Below are 26,661 nucleotides of genomic sequence, written 5' to 3'. Positions count from 1 at the left end.
CAAGTAGAAAAAAAAAGCGAATATAAATCGTCACTAATATGTAAAACTTGGGATTTTTCCTTATTTATCTACATCACGTAAATTTGAGAATCACGAAATTAAATCACCGCGAAATGGGCTAGAAAGGGCTAAAAGCGAAAAAAAGTATCTGCGAAATAAAGTTGGTTTACAGTAGTCTTCCTTGTGCTAAATGACAACAGCAGTGCATGATCCCATCCGCCAGATTTCAAACAAAATGATAAAGGTCAGTTGTAAGGTGTTATTGAAATCCCATATAACCCTTTAACACCAAAAACATATTTTCTGATCTAAGGAATTCTCTTTAAAACTGATACATGTACAACTTACTTTTCGACCAGGTAGACCATCTTTACCCTGGAAGTTATCATAACATATTGTATTCAAAATTACATTTTATTAGGTACAATCATTATAAAGGAAATGTACTCAAGTAAAATATTTCAAATATTATGAATATTCTCAGAGACATAAGTCTGAAAGAAGGCATAAACTAATTGCCTTTTTTCTATTAAAATGGCAAAGCTGGCAAATACATTTTTGATTGAAAAACAAAAAGCTCTCGCTAACCAAACAAAAATGGTGTTATTTACATAGATAATTGAGATGCAACATATTTAAGAAGTTCTTGCATGCAATCAATATTTGCAAATTAAAAAAACATCTCAAAAGAGACAAAAATCTGTTTTATTCCATAAAAGCACTTAAGATGTCATAATAGTTGACATTTCAAGGTTAACTACTAAAAAAGTACTAATTTTTGGTTTAATAGTATTCTCTTTACTTATATATTTCGGTGTTGAACTCTTAAAGTACTAATTTTTGGTTCTTCATAACTAAACTTAACAAATCTATATATATATTTATATAAAGTATTCTGTTAACTTATATATGCAGGTATAAAGTGAAATCCTAGTACAAATATCATTGAAAACAGTGCTTTGCTTTTGCGCCACAAACCATATATCGAAGTATACACTCAGGTAAATAGTATAAATAATAGATGTACATTGAGACTTCTAATAACAATTTTACAAAATATTTTTGATCGCATAATAAAACATATTCATGAATCACATTCATCATAATACATTAAACACCTAATAGTTTTTTAAATGCTAAGATTGTTTTTTCTGCAAGCCTAAATTGTGATTAACTGTGTTCATTCAATGTTTTATAAGGTTTTTGCTGTCCAAATCTGTTGTGGTGCTAGCTCTGGAACTTTTTTATGTTCAATTATACAATTTGTCTCTGTTTTTCAATACATTTATATATGTTATTATGTGTGGTCACAAAATACACAGACGTATTTCCTCCTCTTTTTGTGTCGTATTTTCTCCTCTATTTGTGTCATATTTCCTCCTCTATTTGTGTCCGAATGAATTATATCCATCTTGTCACATCACAAATGTGAACTAAATACAATTGTATACCTTTACCTGACTCTCAGATTGGTATGAGAAATGAGTATGAGCTCACTTACTTATCCAAAAGGGGAGTTGATACTCTACAAAATTTCTTACACGAGCTTTGTATTCAGGATACAACTTTTTATTAAAACATTTCTGTTATATGTTACCTGTATTTTGCGAAAAAGCAGTATTTAATTTTGGCTCAAATGAAATATAACCTTGTGGCGCAAATGAAATACCTTATTTTTCAAAAATTGGTGCAAATGCGTTGAAAAAATAGGCCAGTTATCACACCTTCTAGTCTATACAATTTCAGAATGACCAAGACATTATTCAAATATATTGAATACAAAATTACAACAAATATAACTTGCTGACACTTCATAATATCTCACATTCTCAGCAATACCTGTTACCATAGACATTGGCAGATACAGAAAAGTCGAAAGTACATCACTATTCAACCTTTATAATAAACTCAATTTGTTAACATTAATGTGTGATCTGTAATGATACCAATATCATTTTATCTTAAGCAATTGATAACTGAAATATCCATCGCAAGAGATAAATAATAAATGGACTTACAGCTGGTCCTCTTGGTCCTGGTGGTCCCTGAAATGATAAAAGACCAGAATTCTGATATTAATTTTAGTCTACATTACTATCAAACTTCAGATTGATGATTTTATGAAATGACTGTACCTGAAAGTCATCAAAAGTCATTTTGATTTTCAAACAGTTGCTGTATTACATATTTGTTTTTCGTTCATTATTTTGTACATAAATTAGGCCGTTAGTTTTCTCGTTTGAACTGTTTTACATTTGTCATTTCGGGGCCTTTTATAGCTGACTATGCAGTATGGGCTTTGCTCATTGTTGAAGGCCATCAATGACCTATAGTTGTTAATTTCTGTGTCATTTGGTCTATTGTGGAGAGTTGTCTCATTGGCATTGATACCACATCTTCTTTTTACATCTATGTCGGGAAAATTTCCAAAACAAACCTTCTTACTTATACTTATTACAAATGTATTGGTATACAACTAAGTACTTGACTTCCTTGTTCTCCTTTTTCTCGTTACATGCTGTTCTCTTTGATACTCATTTGTTATCTTTGGGATACACACACAAAAATGTAATCCTAATAATTCATGTATTCCCATTTTCCAATCTGTTTATCCGTTATATTAATTACACTTACTGCTGGTCCTGGTGGCCCAGGTAAAGCATCAAATCCTGGAATCCCTTCTTCTCCGTTCTCCCCTTTTGGACCAGGAGGTCCCGATTCTCCACGGTCACCTTTCTTTCCTGGATCTCCGGGCTCTCCCTAACAACAGACAAACTGACTATTCAATAACCAGAGTAATGTCATCCTATTCAATGTTTCAATACTGATTTTGATACATTGTTAAGCTACATGTTAATCTTTACATAAATTTCAATAAACAACCATTGTTATGCACATGGCCATTCCATTACTTTATGAAAAATCTAACTATTAGTATATCTTGTGATGTTTGTTGTTTTAATTGATGCAGACTTTAACCAAACAAATAATAGCTGTATAGAAGAGAAATGTTAAAATATATAAATCTAATCAACAGGGTAAGACTCCTTCATCAAGATACACAGATAATACTACACAATAATTTTCATTTTTTTTCACCAAAATGATTATGAATTATTGTTTTTTTCAAGTGTACTTAGTTATGAAGAGATTAACCAGTACAGGTCTTAATACCTTTTCCTATAAATCTTCACATTAAATTATCATCTTGTAATTCACTAGGATATAAATATTTCATTTCATCATCTTACATCATTTACAATAAAGTGGCAGTATTTACCTTACACATATACATCTAAACATAAACAAATCATGATGGAAATTAAATGAGTAACAATCAATTAACTATAAGTATAGACGATTATTGACCCTTTTGAAACTGTTTCATTGATGTCAAGTCTGTGGCACCCAGGTAGGTCATGATCAGACAACTCAGGAATCAATTACCACACAGGATAACATGTTTTAATGTAAAATCCTTAATATTATGAAGTTTTCATTTATTACAGTGCCTTTAAAAAACACAAAAATATAGATATAGTAACACTGTATGGTCGTTATGACTGAACATAATTGATAAATCAAATCCAAGCAATGAAACATCAGGTTCAAATAGCAGATAAAAACAGTTATCTGTACAGTAAAAAAATGTTTGGATACATTTATGATTACTATTATAAGAGCATACATTTTTTCAATAATCTTCTATCATTTGACTTTAAAGCAATTATGGGTCATGCTGTTTTGAGGTAACTGATTAAGTATTGGTAATTTTTTTAAAGGGTACATGTTACAATGATGTTTATTATACCTCAGTTATCATTTTCTATATAAAATAAGTACACAATATTTTCACTATTTTTCAAATTTGAATTTCGGTGAAACTATTTGACCGCAAGCGTCATTATATTTTGCGGAATTTCAAATGCAGCTACGGGATTGGATAATGTTGAGAATACTGCAGGAGTTACGTCACTTTTTACCTATTGTATCTAGGGTTGACGTCAGTGCGGGACGTAGCATGAGCATTCAGAATATATATGAAGTAAACGTGAAACAGTATGGTTGTGTTTCTGCTTTTTATATCATGATAGTTGATTTAGCCCCGACATTTATCATTTATTGTCTGTTGTCTCTTTCGGTATAATAAAACACTTACTGACTGGTTATACGTGGAATAGTAAGTTTATTGTCCCCTCGGATACAACTATTGCCCTCGGCTACACCTCAGGGCAATAGTTGCACCTCAGGGACAATAAACTTACTATTCCACTCATACCCAGTCAATAAGTATAAAATGTATCAATGTACTATAAATGGCAGACAAATTTGAATTCATTAAAAGTATGGATTTACAAACCTTTAAGAAATCCAGTTCAAGTTCTTGTTCTGGTGAAAGTGTTATAGGAGTACCGGGAGGTCCTCTAGCACCCTGTGTAAAACATGCAAACATGCAGTCAACATGCAAAACAGCAAGCAGTAACACTCAATACATTTAATGACAATATCCAAAGTAGATTTCCTATAGAATCAATGCCAAACTTACAAAAGGAGAAAATAATTGATTAGGCAACTTTTCTGCGACTCTTTTCACAAAAAATCTAAAGAGTAAAAATACTCATAAGTCATACACATTTCAGTATAACTTACGATCAATTTTAATCGTTAAGATTTTTTATGAAAAGAGTCGCTGGTCTCTTGAATTTGAAATTTTCAAAAAGTTTAATAAAAAGCAAAAATATCCATCATATGTTTGCCAGACATAGTTTGTCAGATATGATAAATAATATATCTGAATTGTGCCTTACACATTTGCTTCAATCCTTCAAACCCATGCGCTTGCAAGGAAAACTCAGAAAACTGCATAAAATGGCATAATTTTCAGATCTTCCCTTTCATATTTAGAAATTAGCAACACCGATGCCAACAAAAACACTTTGCCCCAAGATTTCTGATACAAAGATGTTGATGTGAGTGAAATATCATCTTAGGTGAATATGTTGCCCATATTTGGTTTAACCAAAATATATAGATGAAAAATGGCTAGTTATTGTCAAACATGTCTATTATGACATATTGGGGAGTTACATTTACATCATAAATAACACCTGTGCACTAAAATGACCAGATTATACCAACCTTTTCATTTATGGATAAAATTATCATTACTTTCCTTTTTTTTTCAAATTTCAGAGGAAAAACAATGACTCTTATCATAACTCCTTCTTAGCTATGTTCAAATCAACTTTTTTTTCATAAATCTTCAGCAGGATTGTTCATAGTTGAAAGTTTTTATAGTTAAAGATGTTGAAATATATGAGAGCAACAATGTAGAAAAGGGGTTTAAAGAAATTGTTAAAACTGTTGAAGATCAATTTTGTCGGGAGAGTTGCCACCTTAGTTCCTTCAAAAATTAAAATAATAGTCCAGCAACAGTGGTAGTGCCCTACTGATAATTTATTAGTGCTAGAAATAGCTCTTCATTTACTTTACTAATAATACCTAGCCACAAATAAAAGTAACCTCTGTCATGGAGTTTAAGTGAATCCAAATGAAAAAAAATAAAAATGTTTCTTTTATCTTGTATGGATTAAAATTAAGAAGGAAATCTCAACTTTGGATTGAAGTAAACAATATTTCTATTTGTTCACTATGAAAAAATATATGAACTAATTTAACCAAACTACACAAGTACATCTAGGAGACAATCAGTCCATTCAGCACTATGTTTTATCCCCCATGTTACAATCATGTAGATCAAGAATGTCAGCAGTATCATGCAATTCTTAGAAAAAGACAAATTACAATAGGAAAATTAAAACATACAAAATAAAAGATACTTCAACAAACCTTTATTGTTATGACTTCAAAATCTGAACCCTATTGAAAACATAAAAGCTGTTAACAAAAAATAAATATGGTAAATCACTATTATCGAATTCATATTTAAAAAATAGATAAAATTAAATCTACAAAAAAAAAATTATTTATTTTTGTATATTTGCTTACAATGAAATCCTTTTTAAAATCGTTTTACATCGATGTTCTAAACAAGTGTATTTAAGCAAACTTTCGCAATTAAATTTTCTTTCTTTTTAACAAAATGTAAAACAAAAACAACATTCATGCTGACATGCAGATCTACCTTTAATGATATTAAATTGCCGTATTCTGAATCTAGGCTATCTTGGAATCGTCGTAAAGATCTCTTTATTCCCTGTGTAGATATAATAATGAATAATCATACAAGGTATCTCAGAATCAAAGTAAAAATCTCTTCATTACATATGCTAAAACCTATAAAAGTATAAATTAAGATCACAAATTCTACATGTATATCCTAAATACAAATTTTCTTGATATCATCCTAATTCCATTTCCAATTTAAGAAATAATTAAAGAACCTTAGTGAGCGCGCTCACATACCCCACGTCCCCACATTGTCATTGGAGAAATAAAATAAGTGTAAGAAAAAAAAATTGAATCATAATTTCCTGTCAATATGCACATCTACATAGTATGTCCTTATTATCTACAAAGTTTCATGAAATTCTGTTGTGTGGTTTCAGAGGAGTTGCGATGACAAACTGTTGCAGAAGTACATTGAAGCAAATAAGTTCAAAGGGGCGTAACTCCTAGAAAAAAAATTGAATCGTTATTTTCTGTCGATATGCACATCTACATAGTATGTCCTTATTATCTACAAAGTTTCATGAAATTCTGTGGTGTGGTTTCAGAGGAGTTGTGATGACAAATTGTTGCAGTAGTACATTGAAGCAAATAAGTTCAAAGGGGCGTAACTCCTAGAAAAAAAATTGAATCGTAATTTCCTGTCGATATGCACATCTACATAGTATGTCCTTATTATCTACAAAGTTTCATGATATTCTGTGGTGTGGTTTCAGAGGAGTTGCGATGACAAAAGGTTGCAGTAGTATATTGGGCAAATAAGTTCAAAGGGGCGTAACTCCTGGGAAAAAAAATGATTCGTAAATTCCTGTCGATATGCACATCTATATAGTATGTCCTTATTATCTGAAAAGGTTTCATGAAATTCTGTTGTGTGGTTTGAGAGGAGTTGCGATGACAAGAAACAGGACTGACGGACTGACGGACGGGTCAAAAACATTATACCCTTCGCAAAAAATTTGCGTGGGGTATAAAAAGGTGGAGGTCTTTAAACATTCTAAACGTCTGCTATCTTGTTATCATAACATTTGACTGTTATAAACAATGAGGCCAATACAGAAAAATACTTATTAATATCACACTATATGATGGAAACAATAAAATGTATTGTTCCAAATCTTCTGGTCTTTAACTTTTCTATATTTGAATTTGAGCCTAAAAGCTTATCTGTCCAGGATGGAGTAGGGCCTTTGAGATAGGAAGTCTCACATAAGTGTTTTATGTCATCAAAATCTAATGAGCAATAATTCTTTGTGTAATCAGGGCTTTTCATCAAAAAAGTTCAATCGTACAATGGAACTGGATCTAAATTGACTCCATGGAATAAGAAATTACAATGTTCTTGTTGCTCTATTTGGGAATACTGATGTTGATGTTTAAATACCAATATGTTTGGTATGGCTGTTAAGCCAATACTTTCTTATGTTACAGTTACAAAAAAGTGCCTGGTGAGATTTATCTCATTATATAATCCAAAAATCTTTGACTTTACCAATAAAATGTGATAGTTGAGGACCATGGAAATTTGGAATTAAAGTCCAGAAAATAAAGATGGAACTCAACCAATTACAGATTTCTCTGTCTTTCAATAGCAATGGGCTTAAATTTTCACAAGTTGACCAGTTTGAAGGGATGAATTTAAATTGCAATTTGGAAAAACATTTTGGCTCATTGGTATTGGTAGAGCAAAGCCAACCAGCAATATATGCTGTAATAAGTATACCTTGTCACTGTAAGTTACTACTAAAGTGTATTTATCTTTTAATGACAAAATGATTTCTCACCTTTTCACCTTGGAGTCCATTAAATCCAGGTAATCCAGTATCACCCTTCTCTCCTTTCTCTCCTCTACCCTAAAATAACAAGGGAGGCAACTAAGATTATAAGTAGTTGGGTTAGAACTAAGAGGGATAACTTATATTATAAATAGTAAGGACTAAGGGAGATAACTAAGATTATAAGTAGGTAAGGTCAGAACTAAGGGAGATAACTTGAATATAAGTAGTTTATAATAGAGCTAAGGGAGGTAAATAAGATTATAAGGAGGTTAGGTTTTAACTAAGGGAGATAACTAAGATTATAAGTAGGTTAGATTTGAACTAAGGTAGATAGCCAAGATTATGTGATGGTTAGTTCGAGTTAAAAGTCTTTCAGATCTATATGGTGTGGATACTTAAATATTGAAAATCATATGGTACCAACAAAAAACAAAAAAAGAACACTTGAAAGCATACTATACTGTGTGAGCTTTGATAACTGCTGAAGGCCCTAGTGTGACCTGTACTTATTCACATCTTTGTCCTTTGGTCTTTGATTATTAGGTATCTCATTGGCAATTATAGCACATATCCTTATGTTTATATGTGATCTCAAGGATAACCAATCAACTCAAGCCATTATGTCAAAGCCTAAATCATCCTGATGCTTGAAAAGTTATAATTTATTTCTACAGTGACTACAAGTTGTTTAGTTTTATCACCATACCTTTGTTTGCTTGTTGTCATTGGTTTGGATTCAATATAATCTTTTCTTTTGTTCATAACTTGTAAGACGGACACTGTTTATATTATAAAATGACAATGAAAATAACAATAATTTGAAATTCCTGTTTTTATATTCAATTTTATCTGAGTAGAACAGGAATTCAAGGAGGTAACTGATGGACTTACTGGTTCTCCTTTTGGTCCAGCTGGTCCTTGTGGTCCCTGAAATTGATAACTTCTGTATTACTTTTATAACAAGATATAAGAACACACAATGTCAATATTTATCTATCTAAAATAAATTCGAACAGGACATTTGTTCATTTTTTTTAATTTCAATGAGGATTATAATGGATGGTTGTTAAAAATTAGAAGCAGTAAATATAAATTTTCAAGTTTATAGAAACTTGCCAACCCAGCAGGGATCAACCCAAAAAATCCCTTCTCGTTTCCTGTTCCACATATCGCAATTCCTAGAAGTATGGTAAAATTGAATAAGAATCATAGACATTCACAATTTTGTTAGTTCATATTGCCAAAGCTTTAGTTTCAAGTTGTTCGCAATTCAGGTGGTTTTTTTTTATTCCATACTACTGTCTTGTTTGTGTATTGTTCTCTTGATTTTGATATTTTATTCAGTTAACCTAATTGGTTGAGATTCATCAACCAATTTATTCATGGCGGACACCTACAGTGTTTCAATAAGTTAAGTTCGCACAGGCTTTTTTGTTAACTTATTGCTAAGTGGTATTGACCCCATTAAGTTTCTCATAGTCAACAAATATTATCATTCAAAAAAAAAAAAAAAAAAAAAAAAAAACAGAATCTTTTGGAGATGTTGTGTTATGTCTGGGAACCTCCTTTGTATAAAAACTTTGCCATCAGCAATGCCAGATTTTTCATTAATATCATTAAGGAAGCACTGAACTAATTCAGTTCTTCCAAAGGTTGATAATGAACAAAAAAAATCATTCCAATATATATTATTTATTAGCAACATTAAAACACTTCCTCCTGACTGACACCTGTTTAGTTGCCAGACAACAAATTAATTGTAAAAACATATAACAGGTGCATTAAAGGTATTAGCACCTGTGGAATATTTCAATTAATTTTCACATACATCATTCAGCTTACTCTTTTTTTAGTTTTACAAACAGCATTTTTTTTTTTTTTCATTTTTCAAAGCTCTGATTAACAACAACGTCAAGAACAGACCTACAGTATTGAGACATCTAAAGAAGTAACCACAAATACTACTATTTTAAAAAATAAAATTATTGTTAATACTGTGGAAATGAATAAATGGCTCTAGGATCATTCAGCAAACATAAATGGCTTGTTAATGTGTAAAGATCTTTGGAAAAGATCTTTTAAATTTGACATTTTTAAAGTCATACTTGTCTGGTTCATTAGGTCCAAAGCAACATATATTGAGGACCTTCAAGGGACATATCTGTAAAAAATTTAGTCTCAATTGGTTCACTGGTTTTTTTTAGAAATAAAGATCTTTAAATTTTTTACCAGTCAGCCCCTTGAATACATCTTTGGACTTTTCATCACAACTAAAGTAACAACACATAGTAATATTCCTTCAAAGGAACATTCAAGCAAGGTTTAGTTTCTTGTCACTTCACGTGGTCTTGTTCATATCCAGAATGACCTGTACGAAATATTCCACACAGAATGAACACGGAATATAGTAGGAATATTGCATTGAATTCCTATCTGAAAAGAGTGATATTCTATTTAGACAGTAGTAGGAATCTACCCAGAAAAAAGCCTGAAAATTTAAATTACCAGGAATATTCAAATAAGCAGGAATAATTTGGCAGGAAAATAAAATTCCTACTAGAAAACCTGGTAGGAATTTTTCAAAATTCCACCCAAAAAAAAAAATTTCTATTAGGAATCTAAAAATATACAAAATGTAAGTGTATATTCACAAATACACAACTGGGTCAATCATTTAAGTTTGAATCTCAACAACAAAGAACAAAGGAAATGCATGGAATATATTCATTTTAAAACTAGAGGCTCTAAAGAGCCTGTGTCGCTCACCTTGGTCTATGTGCATATTAAACAATGGACACAGATGGATTCATGACAAAATTGTGTTTTGGTGATGGTGATGTGTTTGTAGATCTTACTTTACTGAACATTCTTGCTCCTTACTATTATCTCTATCTATAATGAACTTGGCCCAGTAGTTACAGTGGAAAATATTTTGTAAAAATTTACAAAAATTTACAAAATTTATGAAAATTGTAAAAAATTGACTATAAAGGGCAATAACTCCTTAAGGTGTCAATTGACAATTTTGGTCATGTTGACTTATTTGTAGATCTAACTTTGCTGTACATTATTGCTGTTTACAGTTTATCTCTATCTATAATAATATTCAAGATAATAACCAAAAGCTGCAAAATTTTCTTAAAATTACCAATTCAGGGGCAGCAACCCAACAACATGTTGCCTGATTGGTCTGAAAATTTCAGGGCAGATAGATCTTGACCTAATGAACAATTTTATACCATCAGATTTGCTCTAAATGCTTTGGTTTCAGAGATATGAGCCAAAAACTGCATTTTACCCTATGTATTATTTTTTTGCCATGTCGGCCATCTTGGTTTGCGGGCAGGGTCATCGGACACATTTTTTAAACTAGATACCCTTATGATGATTGTGGACAATTTTGGTTAAATTTGTCTTAGTAGTTTCAGAGGAGAAGATTTTTGTAAAAGATTACAAAAATTTACGAAAAATGGTTAAAAATTGACTATAAAGGGCAATAACTCCTTAAGGGGTCAACTGACCATTTTGGTCAAGTTGACTTATTTGTAGATCATACTTTGCTGAACATTATTGCTTTTTACAGTTTATCTCTATCTATAATAATATTCAAGATAATAACCAAAAACGGCAAAATTTCCTTAAAATTACCAATTCAGGGGCAGCAACCCAACAACGGGTTGTCCGATTCATCTGAAAATTTCAGGGCAGATAGATCTTGACCTGATAAACAATTTGTCAGATTTGCTCTAAATGCTTTGGTTTCAGAGATATAAGCCAAAATCTACATTTTACCCCTATGTTCTATTTTTAGCCATGGCGGCCATCTTGGTTGGTTGGCGGGGTCATCGGACACATTTTTTAAACTAGATACCCCAATGATGATTGTGGCCAAGTTTGGTCAAATTTGGCCCAGTAGTTTCAGAGGAGAAGATTTTTGTAAAAGTTTACGGACAACGGACGACGGACGCAAAGTGATGAGAAAAGCTCACTTGACCTTTCAGGTCAGGTGAGCTAAAAAATGGACTTTTGAAAAGTATAAGGAAACTGCAATATATGCAAGCTAGAAATTGTGTTATACATGTACATGTTAATTAGCAAAAATGTTATTTAGATGAAATTAAGAGTTATGAACAAATAATGAGTAAAATTATGCACTATTGTTGAATTAATTGATTACTAAATATATTTGGCAGACAGATCAAAAATTTCATCTTAAAAGTATAACAAGAGGCTGTCAGAGTGAATACCTTCAGTCTACATGAGCCATATTTTCTTACATTTCAATATTGTAGTTGTTTGACCCTTGCAGCATTGTGTTCCAACACAACTTTTCATTCTTTTTCCCTCCAACTTTTGAATTTGTGAACTGGAACTTGGTTGCATTTAACACAGCAAAATTTGTGTCATTAGCAAACAGAAATCAGTTTTAGATACCGGTAATTAAAAAGATTCTAGGTAGAAAGATTTTCTGGTAGGAATAAATTAATTCTGGTAGGAATAAATTAATTCTGGTAGGAATCTTGTAGTAGGGAAAAGAATAATCTAATCATATTTTCTGTCCAAATTCCCACTTAAGATTTTCAAAACAGAAAAAATCCATACAGACTTTTAAAATTCCAGCTAGATAGTAGGAGTTTGTTAGTAAGAATATAAAAAAATCCAGTCAGAATTTTGTTCATTTTCCCTGTTCTCCTACTTTCTATATAGAATCTTTGATTCTAGGTAGATTCCTACTAGTGTCTAGGTGGAATCCTACTACTTATTTCGTATGGGGAGGTCTTCCATTTTCCATGTTAAGATTGAGGTCTTCTTTCATGTCAAGAATAACTCTTCTACTATAACCTCAAGATCAAGGTTATTGTTTTCTAAATAGGTATTTTAATAGGATAGTATATATAAATGCCACTGATGTATTGAATATCTGTCATAATGTTTTATATTCTTTGTTTTATTATTAAGGTAATTTAGAATCATAAAGATTGGGATTCAGCCATTACAGGAAAACATATATATACTATACTTACTGGTACTCCTTCACCCATTTGTCCCTAAAATTATAAAAAAAAAAAAATTCATAAAGTAAAAGTTCAAAACATTATGTGTATATCAAAAATATACAATTTTCACAAAAGCAAACCTGTGACATGATTCTCAGGTTAGGTGGAACTGACATGCCCCCACACCCCTCCTCTCCCCAAAATAATCCAATTACATTCTATATATGCATTTCTCAAGCTTGGCACACTGAACCAGTCACCAGTCATTGCTGTTGGCTTCTGGCAATTCTTTGCTTACTGTAAACCACTAGGCCTTCAAAGTTTTACAAGACCCAAATTAAATTGTTCATTGCTTGGTGTGAATATGTTCTCTATGAAACAAAAGACCAGAGATTATAAAACATGAAATTTCTTAGTGGAAAAAACAAACTCACTCACAACAACAAATGAGAATTATGACTTTCAGAATGGCTGAAAATTATCTCATTTGCAACCATACTACATCTTCTCCTTTTGAGTTAACCATGAAGCCTCAGTTTGTGAGTATTCAAACCTTTTAGAGCAAATATTCAGAATAAAACTCATATGAAATACTGATGACAAAACCCTGATAAAAAACAATTCTATATGATACCTTTCAAAAAATACATTCTTATCATGAAAGCATTGATATAATATCTACATTTATAAATGACATGGACGTTAAATAAAATTTATCAATGGTTCATGCATTTTGTTAAGTGTAAATTAAGGTGATCAACATATTGTTTGAAGATATGATACAAATGATCCTCATTATCCAACAAATAAGCTTTTCATATGGTAACTTAGTATATACTTAACCTTGGTGACAAAATAATTAAAGTATACCAGCATGCATGCTTACAATCTAAATAAAACATTTCATCAGATACTTAAATAAATATATATTTCTCTACAACATAAAATAAAACAATAAATGATTATATTTCTAAAGTACACCACTATTTTGGGAGATAACGTAATAAATATTTCTGAACATTAACAGGATTTCAGTAAACCTACATCACATGTTTGACAATTCAGTTCCCAGTATCATGAGTAAAGTGATTGAAAATTAAACTGAACTGGTCAAGATATACAACTTATTTTCCTCATATGTTACAACTCATTACGGTCAAGCTGCTGACTAAATACATGAAATATAAAGTCATTCTGTTCAGTAGTTCCTGAGAAAAGTGTGACAGAAATATTTGTTGCACCAAAAGATGCAGGGACAATCTGATTACAATAAATTGGGATATAATATTGCAGAAGGCAATCTATATATAGTTATATATAAATATATGTGTGTGTATAAAGGGTGCAAAAGTTGATGAAATAAGTGAAGCATGCATAATAGATTATAAAGATCAACTGACCAAGGCTTATTCAAGTTCACCAAAGTTTCAAAAAGCTAATCATCACATATTGAAAACTCTGGACCTAAAGTAACACAGGGTCCAATGTATTAAAAGTGAATTTTCTGTTCAAACCTAAAGAAACTTCAACCAGTTCTAAAAAAAACTTTATCATAAATGTAGAAATTTTTCAACAAGTGTAACAATTATTCAGATCTAACATTTTCAAGAAATTTGGAAACAAAATTCAATTATCGTAAATCTGTATTGTAAAGTTAAGGTCATTAGATATTTTGGAATCATTTTTTTCGGTAGGATCTGGTTTAGTTTCAACACGACCAAATTACTAGTTGCTACAAATAATTCTGTCTTTAATACAACTTTCATCTTAAACATGCTATCAATCAAGAGCTTTGTACACACCAATGCTAAAAAGCTTTTAATTTTAGAAAACTGTTACATGTGAATTCAGACTGTTTCTGTAATTACATGTTTATTACAAGCAAGACAAAAATTGTATAGGGATTCCAAGTCATCATCTCTATGGTATGAAAAGATTCAGCTCAGCAAGGTATTTTTTTACTTTATTTTTTGGGGGGAGGGGTTATAAAGGTGGTTGGATTTGGAAAAAAAAGGGAAATTTCCCCAGCCCATTAAATCTCAATGTGTTTATTCTTTTGGTTGTGAAGCATTTTAAGATTATTGATTTTTTTGCTCTATTTTTGCCATCAATTTTGTTTACTTTCTTTCACTATTAAACAAACATAAACTTCAAAAAATCAATTAGACAATGATAAACAGGAATATTTTAGTCTGAACTTATCTTCATTATAAGCTTCTATAATACAAAACTCAATGAAAACAAAATTTCAATTATAGCCCTCCTATTCCCATATACATATCTCTTTGAACATTTTCTAAATTTTCTTTAAAGTTTCTTATTCATACTTTTTTTTTCTTATACTAAGCTTTATTCTCAAGTGATATGCATGTATGATAAATGTATATAACTTATTGAATGCAGTCATTTGCAGTTGTGAATCAACATTCTTAATGGTAAAATCATTTGCCATGCATATAAATTGTATGCAAATTGGTTTGTCATGTGTGATTACAGATTTTTGGATAAAGACCAAGGTGCTAAAATAAAACACCAACCGGGAATCCATTGAAACCTCGGTCTCCTGTCTTGCCCTGAAATATATAGTATTTCTTAAAAATAAGTTCAAATTCTGAAGACTTGATTTTACTTTTTTAAAAACTTCCATGCTAAGTAAAGGACCAAAAGTTTATATTTACTGTATGCTTGCTTGCCAAAAAAAAAGTTGAAGTAAGTACACAGGTTCATGTCTATCTACTACCTATAGACCATAGCCATAGAATCCCCAAGGTTAAACATCTACTACCTATAGACCATAGCCATAGAATCCCCAAGGTTAAACATCTACTACCTATAGACCATAGCCATAGAATCCCCAATGTTAAACATCTACTACCTATAGACCATAGCCATAGAATCCCCAAGGTTAAACATCTACTACCTATAGACCATAGCCATAGAATCCCCAAGGTTAAAATTCAAATAAAAAGTTACTCTATACAGGACATGACTTATAGCAGTTTTTAAAAAAAAAAGTATATAATTTTTTTTACATTTTAGGCATTTACTTGTAGTTTAGTAAAGGTTGCCTGCCAGAATAAATTTCGTTTCAACACAAATTATGTTGATTTTTTGTTTGTACCTTTTACTAACCGAAAAGAAAAATTAGATGGCATCATTGCTTTAACGTTAGTAGGTCCTCTTTCTGAAATTCTCATGAAAATGATGCCTACCAATCATAAAATACCTCCAACAAACAACAGGCTGCCATATATTATTTCCCACTTTACAGTTTTAAATTCTGATTGATTGATTGTTGCTTTCTTAACTTCCAGTGGCAAATATTTCATGCATGATCAGGATGATTTAAATTCTGAGTCAGACATTAAACATAAAGATTTATTTAACCCTAAAAAATAAATGAATGGAAATTCTTCAACACTGAGAGATAATAAAGGCATGCTTTAGAATCTACTGCCAAATATTTCTGGAAGGGAAATCTTCTTTACTATATATTAATCAAAGATAAGGTCAGGTGATTAATATTTTAGTGCAGTAATTTGGAAAATTTCAAATAAAGTTGTGAATTTAATAAGACATCTGTATGTAATGATGATATTCTAACATGATATAGCTTTTAAGATGATAATCACCTGATGAACTTCCTATCAACACAATCAATTGACAAAAATCTAATCATGTTCTATAATTTGTAAAGATGAAACAAGATATGATATCTGTGGCATATTGTAAAACACAAACTGGCACACTTAATGGAACTGGTTCAGGTTGGAACTAAGGATGTTGATCCCGAATAAAACCAAAAATCTGTCCATGTATTATAATTTAATGTTCATTAATCATCTGATTTGCCCTCATAAATAACCAGCAAACAAAATCTTGATGTAGTTATAAAAAACTGCCATAACACAGAAATTGTGATGGGTCTTTTGTTATTATCTGACATTGTTTTAACATACTCCATTACCATAGACATCCCATTAATTCGAATATGCCAATTTTAGGTGGGCCATCAGACACAAAACAGAATGATACATTTATTAACAAACTTTCTTTTGTAAATATTTACCAAGTCACTAAGGATGTGCAACATCTGCTTAATACTGGTAATGTTTATATAACACTAGGTCTGTTTTTTGGAGAAAAAACTGATTTTAATCCAAAAATCTTCCAACACTCTACATCTTGCAACATTACATAAAAATAAACACAATAATTTGTATGTTTACAAAATGCTAAAAGAAAACAACTATCTTAATCTGTTTACTAAATAAACTTAAGGTAAACTAATTTGTTCATGATTTGCATAGGATGAAATGTAAATATTTTTCAATTGATTTTTTTTTAAAGAATGTGGAAGTTATTAGCAACATGAAAGCATGCTAGGCCTTCTCAAAATTAATCTCAGAATCAATACATCCAGTGTTTTACAGTTCAAAAAGTCTTGCATGTATGACAAAGTATGGATTGCCCTATAGTCCTAAAGTATATGAATGTTATCTTTTAGAAACCTTTATAGTCACACAAGACAGTAAAAAGTAAAGTTTTAAATACTTGTCCCCTTTCTGCCTTTTAACTACTCTATGTGACCGACTTCTTTGTGGATTATTTGTACATTTCTGACCAACAACATCTATGAAAATTGTGATAAGGCTAGTATTTTGTGTAAAGTTTTAGCACTCTGCAATAGGAGCAGCATAGTTGTACAATGAATGTCAAGAGATCTTGACAAGTGTAAGTGAAGCTATAATTATATAGGTTAAGCTATATTTGTCCTATACAGGAGCATATTAAGGAGTTCTGTTTAAATATATGGAAGCTGTTTTAGTTTAATACATTATTTATATACATGTTGTGTTTAAAATATAAGTGCTATAAATTAATTGAATAAAAACTGTACCGGAAAGCCGCTGTTTCCTTGGATACCCTGTAGTACAGTAGACAGACATAAAACATAGATCTATACATATATCAGGTTCTAATCTTATAACTAGAAGATTAACTAAATTATTCACTATTCCTGTAATTCATAAGATGAAATAAATTATTCATTCAAGGTTAACTAAGATAAAATAAACTTTCTTTGAAGATAGAATGCCTGATATTTTGAATACATTACATTTTTCATACAACCAGATATTGTTATACACAAATTCATGCAATGTGAGCTTTTAATTGGGTATTTTAAATGGCATGTTATTTTACTCAAAGGTATGTTAACAACCATTGTTTGGCCCATGAAATTGCAGATATCAGCGATTGCCTTACCAAAAGAGATATTTTACCCTCGTAACATCTTTGTATAAGCCATTGTCTTACCAAAAGAGATATTTTACCATCAGTAACATCTGTGTTTAAGGCATTGCCTTACCAAAAGAGATAGTTTAGCCTCAGTAACATCTTTGTATAAGGCATTGCCTTACCAAAAGAGATATTTTACCCTCAGTAACATCTTTGTATAAGGCATTGCCTTACCAAAAGAGATATTTTACCCTCAGTAACATCTGTGTATAAGCCATTGCCTGACCAAAAGAGATATTTTACCCTCAGTAACATCTTTGTATAATCCATTGTCTTACCAAAAGAGATATTTTACCATCAGTAACATCTGTGTATAAGGCATTGCCTTACCAAAAGAGATATTTTACCATCAGTAACATCTTTGTATAAGCCATTGTCTTACCAAAAGAGGTATTTTACCATCAGTAACATCTGTGTATAAGGCATTGCCTTACCAAAAGAGATAGTTTACCCTCAGTAACATCTTTGTATAAGCCATTGCCTTATCAAAAGAGATATTTTACCCTCAGTAACATCTTTGTATAAGCCATTGCCTTATCAAAAGAGATATTTTACCCTCAGTAACATCTGTGTATAAGCCATTGCCTTATCAAAAGAGATATTTTGCCCTCAGTAACATCTGTGTATAAGCCATTGCCTTACCAAAAGAGATATTTTGCCCTCAGTAACATCTGTGTATAAGCCATTGCCTTATCAAAAGAGATATTTTACACTCAGTAACATCTGTGTATAAGCCATTGCCTTATCAAAAGAGATATTTTGCCCTCAGTAACATCTGTGTATAAGCCATTGCCTTACCAAAAGAGATATTTTGCCCTCAGTAACATCTGTGTATAAGCCATTGCCTTACCAAAAGAGATATTTTACCCTCAGTAACATCTGTGTATAAGCCATTGCCTTATCAAAAGAGATATTTTACCCTCAGTAACATCTTTGTATAAGGCATTGCCTTACCAAAAGAGATATTTTACACTCAGTAACATCTTTGTATAAGGCATTGCCTTACCAAAAGAGATATTTTACCCTCAGTAACATCTGTGTATAAGGCAACTTGTATCAAATGATCTTTTAGAGTAAGGCTTTGACTGACATCTAAATATTATTGACAAGCTCTCAAAATGAGGCTATTTTGACAGTTCTTTTTTTAAAGCTAACAGTCTGAACATTTTGATTTTCAAATTCATGGGCCAAAATGTGGCTTCATCATACCATTTCCATAATATTCCCAAACAGGCTTTATTGATATGTAAGAGTTATGATTTATTGTTGATCACTTTTCCTCACAGACGTGCAGATTTTTTTAATAATATTTGTATTACTATAATAAATAATAATCATTTTAAGTTAATCTAAGGTCAACATTATTACACTTTATGTATCATTGTCATTATTCTTACAATTGTGTCAGCTGAATACATCTTTATCTAAGTATAATCCTATAAGCTGTATTTACTTTTGGAAATAAATCATTTTATGTGCATTGACTGCTACTAATCATAAAATTATTTAAAATACTTTAAATTGTATGAAGAAACTTAGAACTGTTAATCATTCATTTTCTTCTCTAAAATAACAGGAACATGTACTATAATCATGTAACTTTACAAAGACAACAATTAAGAGCAGTAAAAGTCTTTATACATACTTGGTCTCCTTTCTGTCCAGGCGCACCTGTAATAAAAAAAGTTATTATGTATTACAAAATATAGCTATGTGAGCCTAGTCCAACTACGAGTACGACCCCTGATATTTGGCTGAGGAAATACTCATACCCCCCAATATATGGATAAGGGGGTACTAATCTCCAGATATCACCTATTACATTAGTCCTACTACAATAGTGGAATCTTGTTTTTAATCAACACTTGCAAATCATGCCCTTTTTCATGGAGCTATACATGTAGATCATACTTCAAAATTATATAAGCTTCATATTCTTTCCCAATTTGCATGAAAAGCAGAATAATTTTTATTTTGTGTCTTCTAACAGCAAATTTACAAAATTTTTATTTTGTGTCTTCTAATAGCAAATTTCTCTTACAGCAAATTTACAAAATTTGTATTTGTGTCTTCTAACAGCAAATTTTTTTATTTGTGTCTTCTAACACCAAATTTACCAAATTTTTATTTTGTTACTTCTAACAGCAAATTTACAAAAACTTCACATGACATGTTCGCCTTATCTCACAATGTTTATATTTTTTTAAAAAAAAATAATAAATGTTTCTTGTTAAAAATGATGGTTTTCAGCAAAATATAAAAAAAATTACATAAAAATAAGAAGATGTGGTATGAGTTCCAACGAGACAATGTATGACAGAAAAAAATCTTTATGTCATATATTATAAAATAAAGTAAGATAAAAAAATTAAAATTCTAGAAAAGTCAGTTCAAATTTTGATAATTATCTCTAGTGAAAACTTACTATTCATTAATGAGAAATGCAATAACTGTATCTTAACCTTATTTTATGTAATATTCTTCTTATATAATTTAAATGTGTCATTTTTTTTAACACAAATGAGTTAGTCTTACGTCAAACTAACTGATTTAGTTTGTGCTTGTTGTCATTCAGGGAAATTTTTGCAATGTAGATTGGGTTTTTCAATGCTAAAAGGAGGTTTTTGATTCAATTTATTCCAATTTTTTAAAAGACTCTATGATTAAGAGCATGCTTGACATACTGTACAGATACCTGTCTACATATCTGACAACTTCTCAAAATTTCCAGAGGGTATTTTATGCATAATTCATCTCTTAAACTAGTCTTAAGTATATTACATCTAATGTTCTATGGTTTTGAATGAGTACCCTATTTTATGTATGTCATTACAACTCCTGTGACTGTCTGTTTTGGGGTAGTCAGTTTATATATTGGAAGATTTCAAGAGTCAAACCAACAACTGAACTCTCATGTGAGAAATCTTCCATAAATGGGGAAAGCTGGCAATTATCAGTCAAGTGTTGCAGACTATATGTTGACCTTTAAATATATCTTTATTCGGGCCTAATTGACTTCTACACCACATCTCCTTTTATTCTTACTTGTTTTTTTACAAAATACCATAAATGTCATAACAAGAAATTTATAACTGTATACAGTAAAATACCATAAGGGTAAGGCATGTGGAAGAGGTTACATTTTCATATATGAGGGTTGTAAAGGGTTATTTTCGTGCAATGTGTTTTGCCAGTTTTATTTTCACGTGCAGCAGTGAAAAAGGTTCGTTATTCACCATGTTTCGTGAAATCGGTAAAAAGATCAACGTGCAAGAAATCTTTAATTGTTTGTTCATCGTAAAATGGCACTTTTTTTTTGCGTTCTTCCGTGCAGATACCCCCCCCCCTTTACACCCCTCATATATATATATGAATTCTCCTCTTATTGTAAAAATCCTAACCCAAAGCCCAGTTAGACAATTTACAAGATCAGATCAAACATGCATGTGTTAATATAAGGTATAGGCTACGTTCATACTATACAGAAAAAGTGTTTGTGCCGCTAGCAGAGTCCAGGAACATATATATTGATATACTGTTCCCAGCAGAGTCGTAGGCCCCCCCCGAGTAAAATTCCATACAGCATACCGTATTTAACGTCTCTGGTCATAAGAAAATAAGAATCGGGTGGTAATCATTAAAACCATAAGCGTCTTTTCCTATCTCAATTCCCCTTTATGGAAACCTCTGCTATGGGGCTGTTCAACATGGGTTACAACAACAAACACGAGCCAAATACAGTTCGTACGTAAAAATTTAAGACCGGATGTCTTTATTATAAAATCTAAATCGTTCCCGGATATTCTTTGATCCGAATATTTTGGAGAAAAAAATAATTATAAAAAATCAAGGACGTATGTTAGTTATAAGACCTTGAAAAATGAAAAAGACAACACCGGCTAACTTCTAGACAAATAGACTATACTGCGAAAAGGTAGGTTTTTTTCTTTGCTTCAGTATCACTTTCAGAATCCCCTTTAAGTTCCGTCATCTCCTACGCCAATAAGGGTCCTCGCTCAGTAACTGCTGGAACTATTATACTACTGTTAGTATTATAGTCCCAGGTAACTGTTAGGTCACTAACGTTAAAAACAGACGTTAACTGTTCAATCCTAATGATATCCAAACTTCATTAAACTACCGGAATCCATCGCTTACTCTTTAAAACTTGTCAAAATTCAGGATTAAAACAATACATTATAAACACCATAATAATTTACTCTCAGCGTGTAAAATCGTTAGAGGTTATTATGATAACATAATATAATTGAGATATAACATTTACTATACATTACAGTTCATTATAAAAATATTCCGAATGCTTTTACATTATAAAAATAGCATGTACCAAATTATTTACCAACACTGATACACTTCAAAATTGTTACCATATTTCAAGTATGCTTTAATCGTAGAGAAACTTATTTCTCACCCAAAATGATGCCAACAGTAAAATAACGAACTTCATTTTTTGTTAAAGAAAAATGTTTGCATGCGCTAAAGGAATTTGGCTTAAATGTTTCCAATAATATACCAGACTTAAAATTTTGTACACCAGACGCGCGTTTCGTCTACAAAAGACGCTCGAATAAAAAAAAAACTTGAAAGGCCAATTAAAGATCATTAAAGTACGAAGTTGGAGAGGTCTAATGCAGTCCTGTTTTTTTTTTCTCGAATAGTTGGTCCTATAACTCAATATGGATTATGTACGGACGGCAACGAACATTAAATTACATATGAAAATGCAGAGTACATTTCAGTCAGTCACGCGATATAATGAAAATGTTCCTAGATTCATTTTCATACTGACACCCCTATCTATGGCACGCCGTCGACATCAATTCAACGTTTTATGTCATTCTTTGGTGTGATATTTGTCGTACGCATTTCTTGGTCTATAAGTCTGAAACTATCTCTTACAGAAAAAGTTCTTTTTTTGTGTATGCCATTCATTCATAGAAACACATGTTTAATATGTGAAATCATTGAAAATTGTAGCAGTAGTATTGACTTTTAATTAACTAATACGAAACATGTATCTGTCAGTAACCATTAGTAAGTATCATCCTCTGATGGTAGAACTTCAACTCTTCAATAAATCATAACTGTAGTAAAACGACTACATCTTATCTCGTATCTTGATTATACCTCATTACATAAACTACAAACTTCAAGTACAGCAATACTAAAACACTTCAAACAGAAATGCGCATCTTAAGCATGTGACAAACATCAGTGTCTTGTCTTACAGAAAAGAGAAAATCTTGTCACATCTTCTAAATTCTCATTCCCATCCAATGACTGGGGATTTGATTAAAGTATTTATCCGTCCGACTGAGTCGCGTAGGAGGTCCATATTCGAGACAAATATATAAGTCATACATGTTTTTCGATCGAATAAAAATAAGATGATATTTTATTGGTTTTTAATACAAAATTATAGGATTGCAACCAAAACTATCATTTAAACAACACACACATACATATCTATCAACACTTACATATATATCTATATATCACCCCCCCCCCCCCCCAAGATTAGAATAAGAAAAAGTTATAATATGTTTAAAAGCGAAATCAGAACTTATTGACCTATTACCATCGTCGACTTGGCAAGACATCCTTTTTGTACCCCAACCCACTTGATGTATATATGTCTATGTATGTTATAAGGGGGTTACCATTGATTGTATTTTTGTTTTGGTGATGTTGCTCAATCTAATGTTATCTGTTCAAAATATTGTGGGCGTACAAAATTTAGGTCATCGTGACCTCGTGATCGAAAATGAAAGAGGAATAGCATTCATCGTGTTGAACGTGTCCTATAAGGCTATTCAAAAATGAATTTACTGTTCTTCGAATTTGCTCGCACCAAAATTTCTTAAACATAGAAAATATTTCCCGCCATTCCCTGAAAAGTTTTTAAATTATCGCTCCATCTAAATTAATCAAAACTTTTAATTCTTAAACGTCTTCGCTCGCCAAACAATTCACATAAATTTAAAAAAAAAATGGTGTTAAGAAATTATTTTTCGCTCCTAATCTCTGAAGAATAAACTAAAAAAAATCACTTCCTCTCTTGCTAAAACATTCATTCCTAGAAGACAAGTAAAACAGTTTGTTCGCTAACTCGCTCAAATCTTTGTACATTAAAGTCCGAAGAACAAGTATTTGCTTTGGAGTGGTCTTCAATTTCAAAGTGAAAAATTAACTAAAAACGGCGATGGTGTGTTGTTGTATTACTACGGCTATATATACAACATGCTGTATAGCGTAGTGGTTCAACTTTATTCCACTGTGAACACAATTTAAAAAAAAATGGTTAATACATCTGACACGAACTCTGTGGTACTTTTTATATTGTTTTTATATCATTTAAACGGAATTGCTATTGAAAAAGAAAAATCTATTTTTTTTAGATAAATCTATAGATTGCGTTAAGAAAGGACAAAGTTCACTTTTTACCAAATATGTCCTTGAGTTTCAACTTTATCATAAAACATCAAAACGGCCATAACTTGGTTCTTAACTTGATCTATTTCAAAAGCCTTGTTGTTCGGTAAAATGTGCTCTACCGTTTTAAGGTTTTTCATTCGGTAATATTTGATAAAATAAAAGAGACTTGCATACAACTTAATGTTATAAACTATGATACATTTCTCATGCAATTACTCATTTGTTACTTGCAACTTGACCTTAGTCCATATGCCTTTTGTGGTAAAGTAATGCATTGCAAGGGAGATATTTTTTCTTTTTGAGACAAAACACAAATATCTATTATAATTATATTAAAAATGTGTGAAGATCGAAAGAAGTAAATTTTTTTACTAGTTGTTACTTGTTATTTACATCCTCGTCCTTTGGTCTATAGCCGGATATTTGTCTCATTGGCAATCATACCACATTCACTGATCCCAAGACATGCTTTTTTTACCATGTTTAACTACTAAACAATAGCCCTTTCTCAGTCAGTATTACTAATTATGTTGACATTAATCATTTAAAAAGTGTCCCATGCGTTAATGCACGGTGAATTACCTGTCTGATTGACATTATTGCGTACATAAGGTGTAAATAGAAGGAAATGATGCTAGACGTTACAATATTTTGGCACTGTTGCTACATATTAGCAGATGGTATTTAGAAGTATTGTTGCTTTTGTATCATTTCCACTAAATTCTTAGTCAAAGAAGTCATTAATCAAATAACAGTAATAATCGACAGAATATTATTTCCATTGTTTCACCTGAATCCCTTTCATGTAAATGATTTTATGAATTATTATATAATTTCACTAATTAGATGGTGACTTTATTATGCTATATATAAGAACGTCGATTTCAACTCAAGAAGGAAGACTCGTTCAAACTATGAAATAATACAAAGTACATTGAAGTATAACTGAGTTACAAGTGTTTTATCCTGAAGATGTATTATAGTAACATTTAATAGCTAATCAAATGCATAAATATGAATTGTCTATTAAGGCAAAAATAAAATGGAATTTTTCATACTCTCGTCATTTACACCTCCGATAAATCAAGTTTTCTTTAACGAATATTTCTTTTTACAATATTTGGTTCAATGAAGACAACTCCTTTTGCATTTTGATTTTCAGATAGGTGTTCCAGAGCTATCGGAATATAAATGCAAAAATGATGACTATAAACATGTCCTTGACTAATCCAGGTTGCTTCGAGGGATATTTCCAAATTTTTGCATAATTATATTTATATTTGTTATATTTGTTAAGACTAGCTCCCTTTATCTATTTAGACGATTTTATAATTTGTCGTTTTAGAGTCATATATAGTGGAGTCAATTTGAAGCGTGTCTGTGATAACTCACATTTGCTTTATCGGATATAAACCAAATTTGAAAATCTGAAACTGACATCATCAAGATGTTGGTATATTTTATTGACAATATAATGTTTGATTAAGGTGTTTTTCCACTAACATTCGACATTTATATGGGAACCAACTATTAACCCCTTCTCACAAACTTATTCCCGTATTTGTATGAGGCAGACTTAATAACTAAACTTTTCAACAACAAAACATGACTTCGAATTCCCCATTGCAAGAAAAAATAAATGTGTAGTATACGTTAATAAGACAGCAACCCAACGGCGACACACAAAATTAACCAAATAGACATGCGGAGGTCAACACGGTCTTTATCAATATACAAGTGTCCACACATATATGTCAAGCTTATAAAAGTATGCACTTTGCACCTTTCTCAACTCCAGAAACTTTGATCTCCCATACAAGTTATATGTACCTCGTTTAAAATTGTCTACATTTTCCAACACTTCTCTACTTTCGGAAAAACCCACTCATTCCTTTATCTATATATTCTTCTACGTGATGATAAAAAGAGGCTTTAGACAG

At 31.2% G+C, this 26,661-nt stretch overlaps 1 protein-coding gene across 8 annotated transcripts in view; it reads right to left on the bottom strand.

The window, feature by feature from the left end:
* Window positions 1-26,661, bottom strand: part of LOC127709438 (collagen alpha-1(XIII) chain-like) — an 81,750-nt gene that overhangs the window by 43,630 nt on the left and 11,459 nt on the right. For 4 of the 8 annotated variants that reach the window (XM_052214981.1, XM_052214987.1, XM_052214988.1 and 1 more), the window contains exons 3-12: window positions 19,911-19,936; window positions 15,502-15,537; window positions 12,992-13,015; window positions 8,859-8,894; window positions 7,974-8,042; window positions 6,146-6,217; window positions 5,851-5,880; window positions 2,635-2,760; window positions 2,019-2,045; window positions 349-375 (exon numbers count right to left, since the gene is read on the bottom strand). In XM_052214981.1, coding sequence (XP_052070941.1) covers window positions 349-375; window positions 2,019-2,045; window positions 2,635-2,760; window positions 5,851-5,880; window positions 6,146-6,217; window positions 7,974-8,042; window positions 8,859-8,894; window positions 12,992-13,015; window positions 15,502-15,537; window positions 19,911-19,936 — 473 coding nt within the window. Of the gene's footprint in view, window positions 1-348; window positions 376-2,018; window positions 2,046-2,634; window positions 2,761-4,360; window positions 4,433-5,850; window positions 5,881-6,145; window positions 6,218-7,973; window positions 8,043-8,858; window positions 8,895-12,991; window positions 13,016-15,501; window positions 15,538-17,864; window positions 17,892-19,910; window positions 19,937-26,661 lie in introns of all 8 variants that reach the window. The other 4 variants (XM_052214982.1, XM_052214984.1, XM_052214985.1 and 1 more) reach the window with 4 other exon arrangements.

This window comes from Mytilus californianus, unplaced genomic scaffold, assembly GCF_021869535.1.
Source record: "Mytilus californianus isolate M0D057914Y unplaced genomic scaffold, xbMytCali1.0.p SCAF_7, whole genome shotgun sequence".
NCBI classification, from domain to species: domain Eukaryota; kingdom Metazoa; phylum Mollusca; class Bivalvia; order Mytilida; family Mytilidae; genus Mytilus; species Mytilus californianus.
The sequence above is the reverse complement of the archived record's forward strand: the minus strand, read 5'-3'. Positions and strand labels throughout refer to the sequence as shown.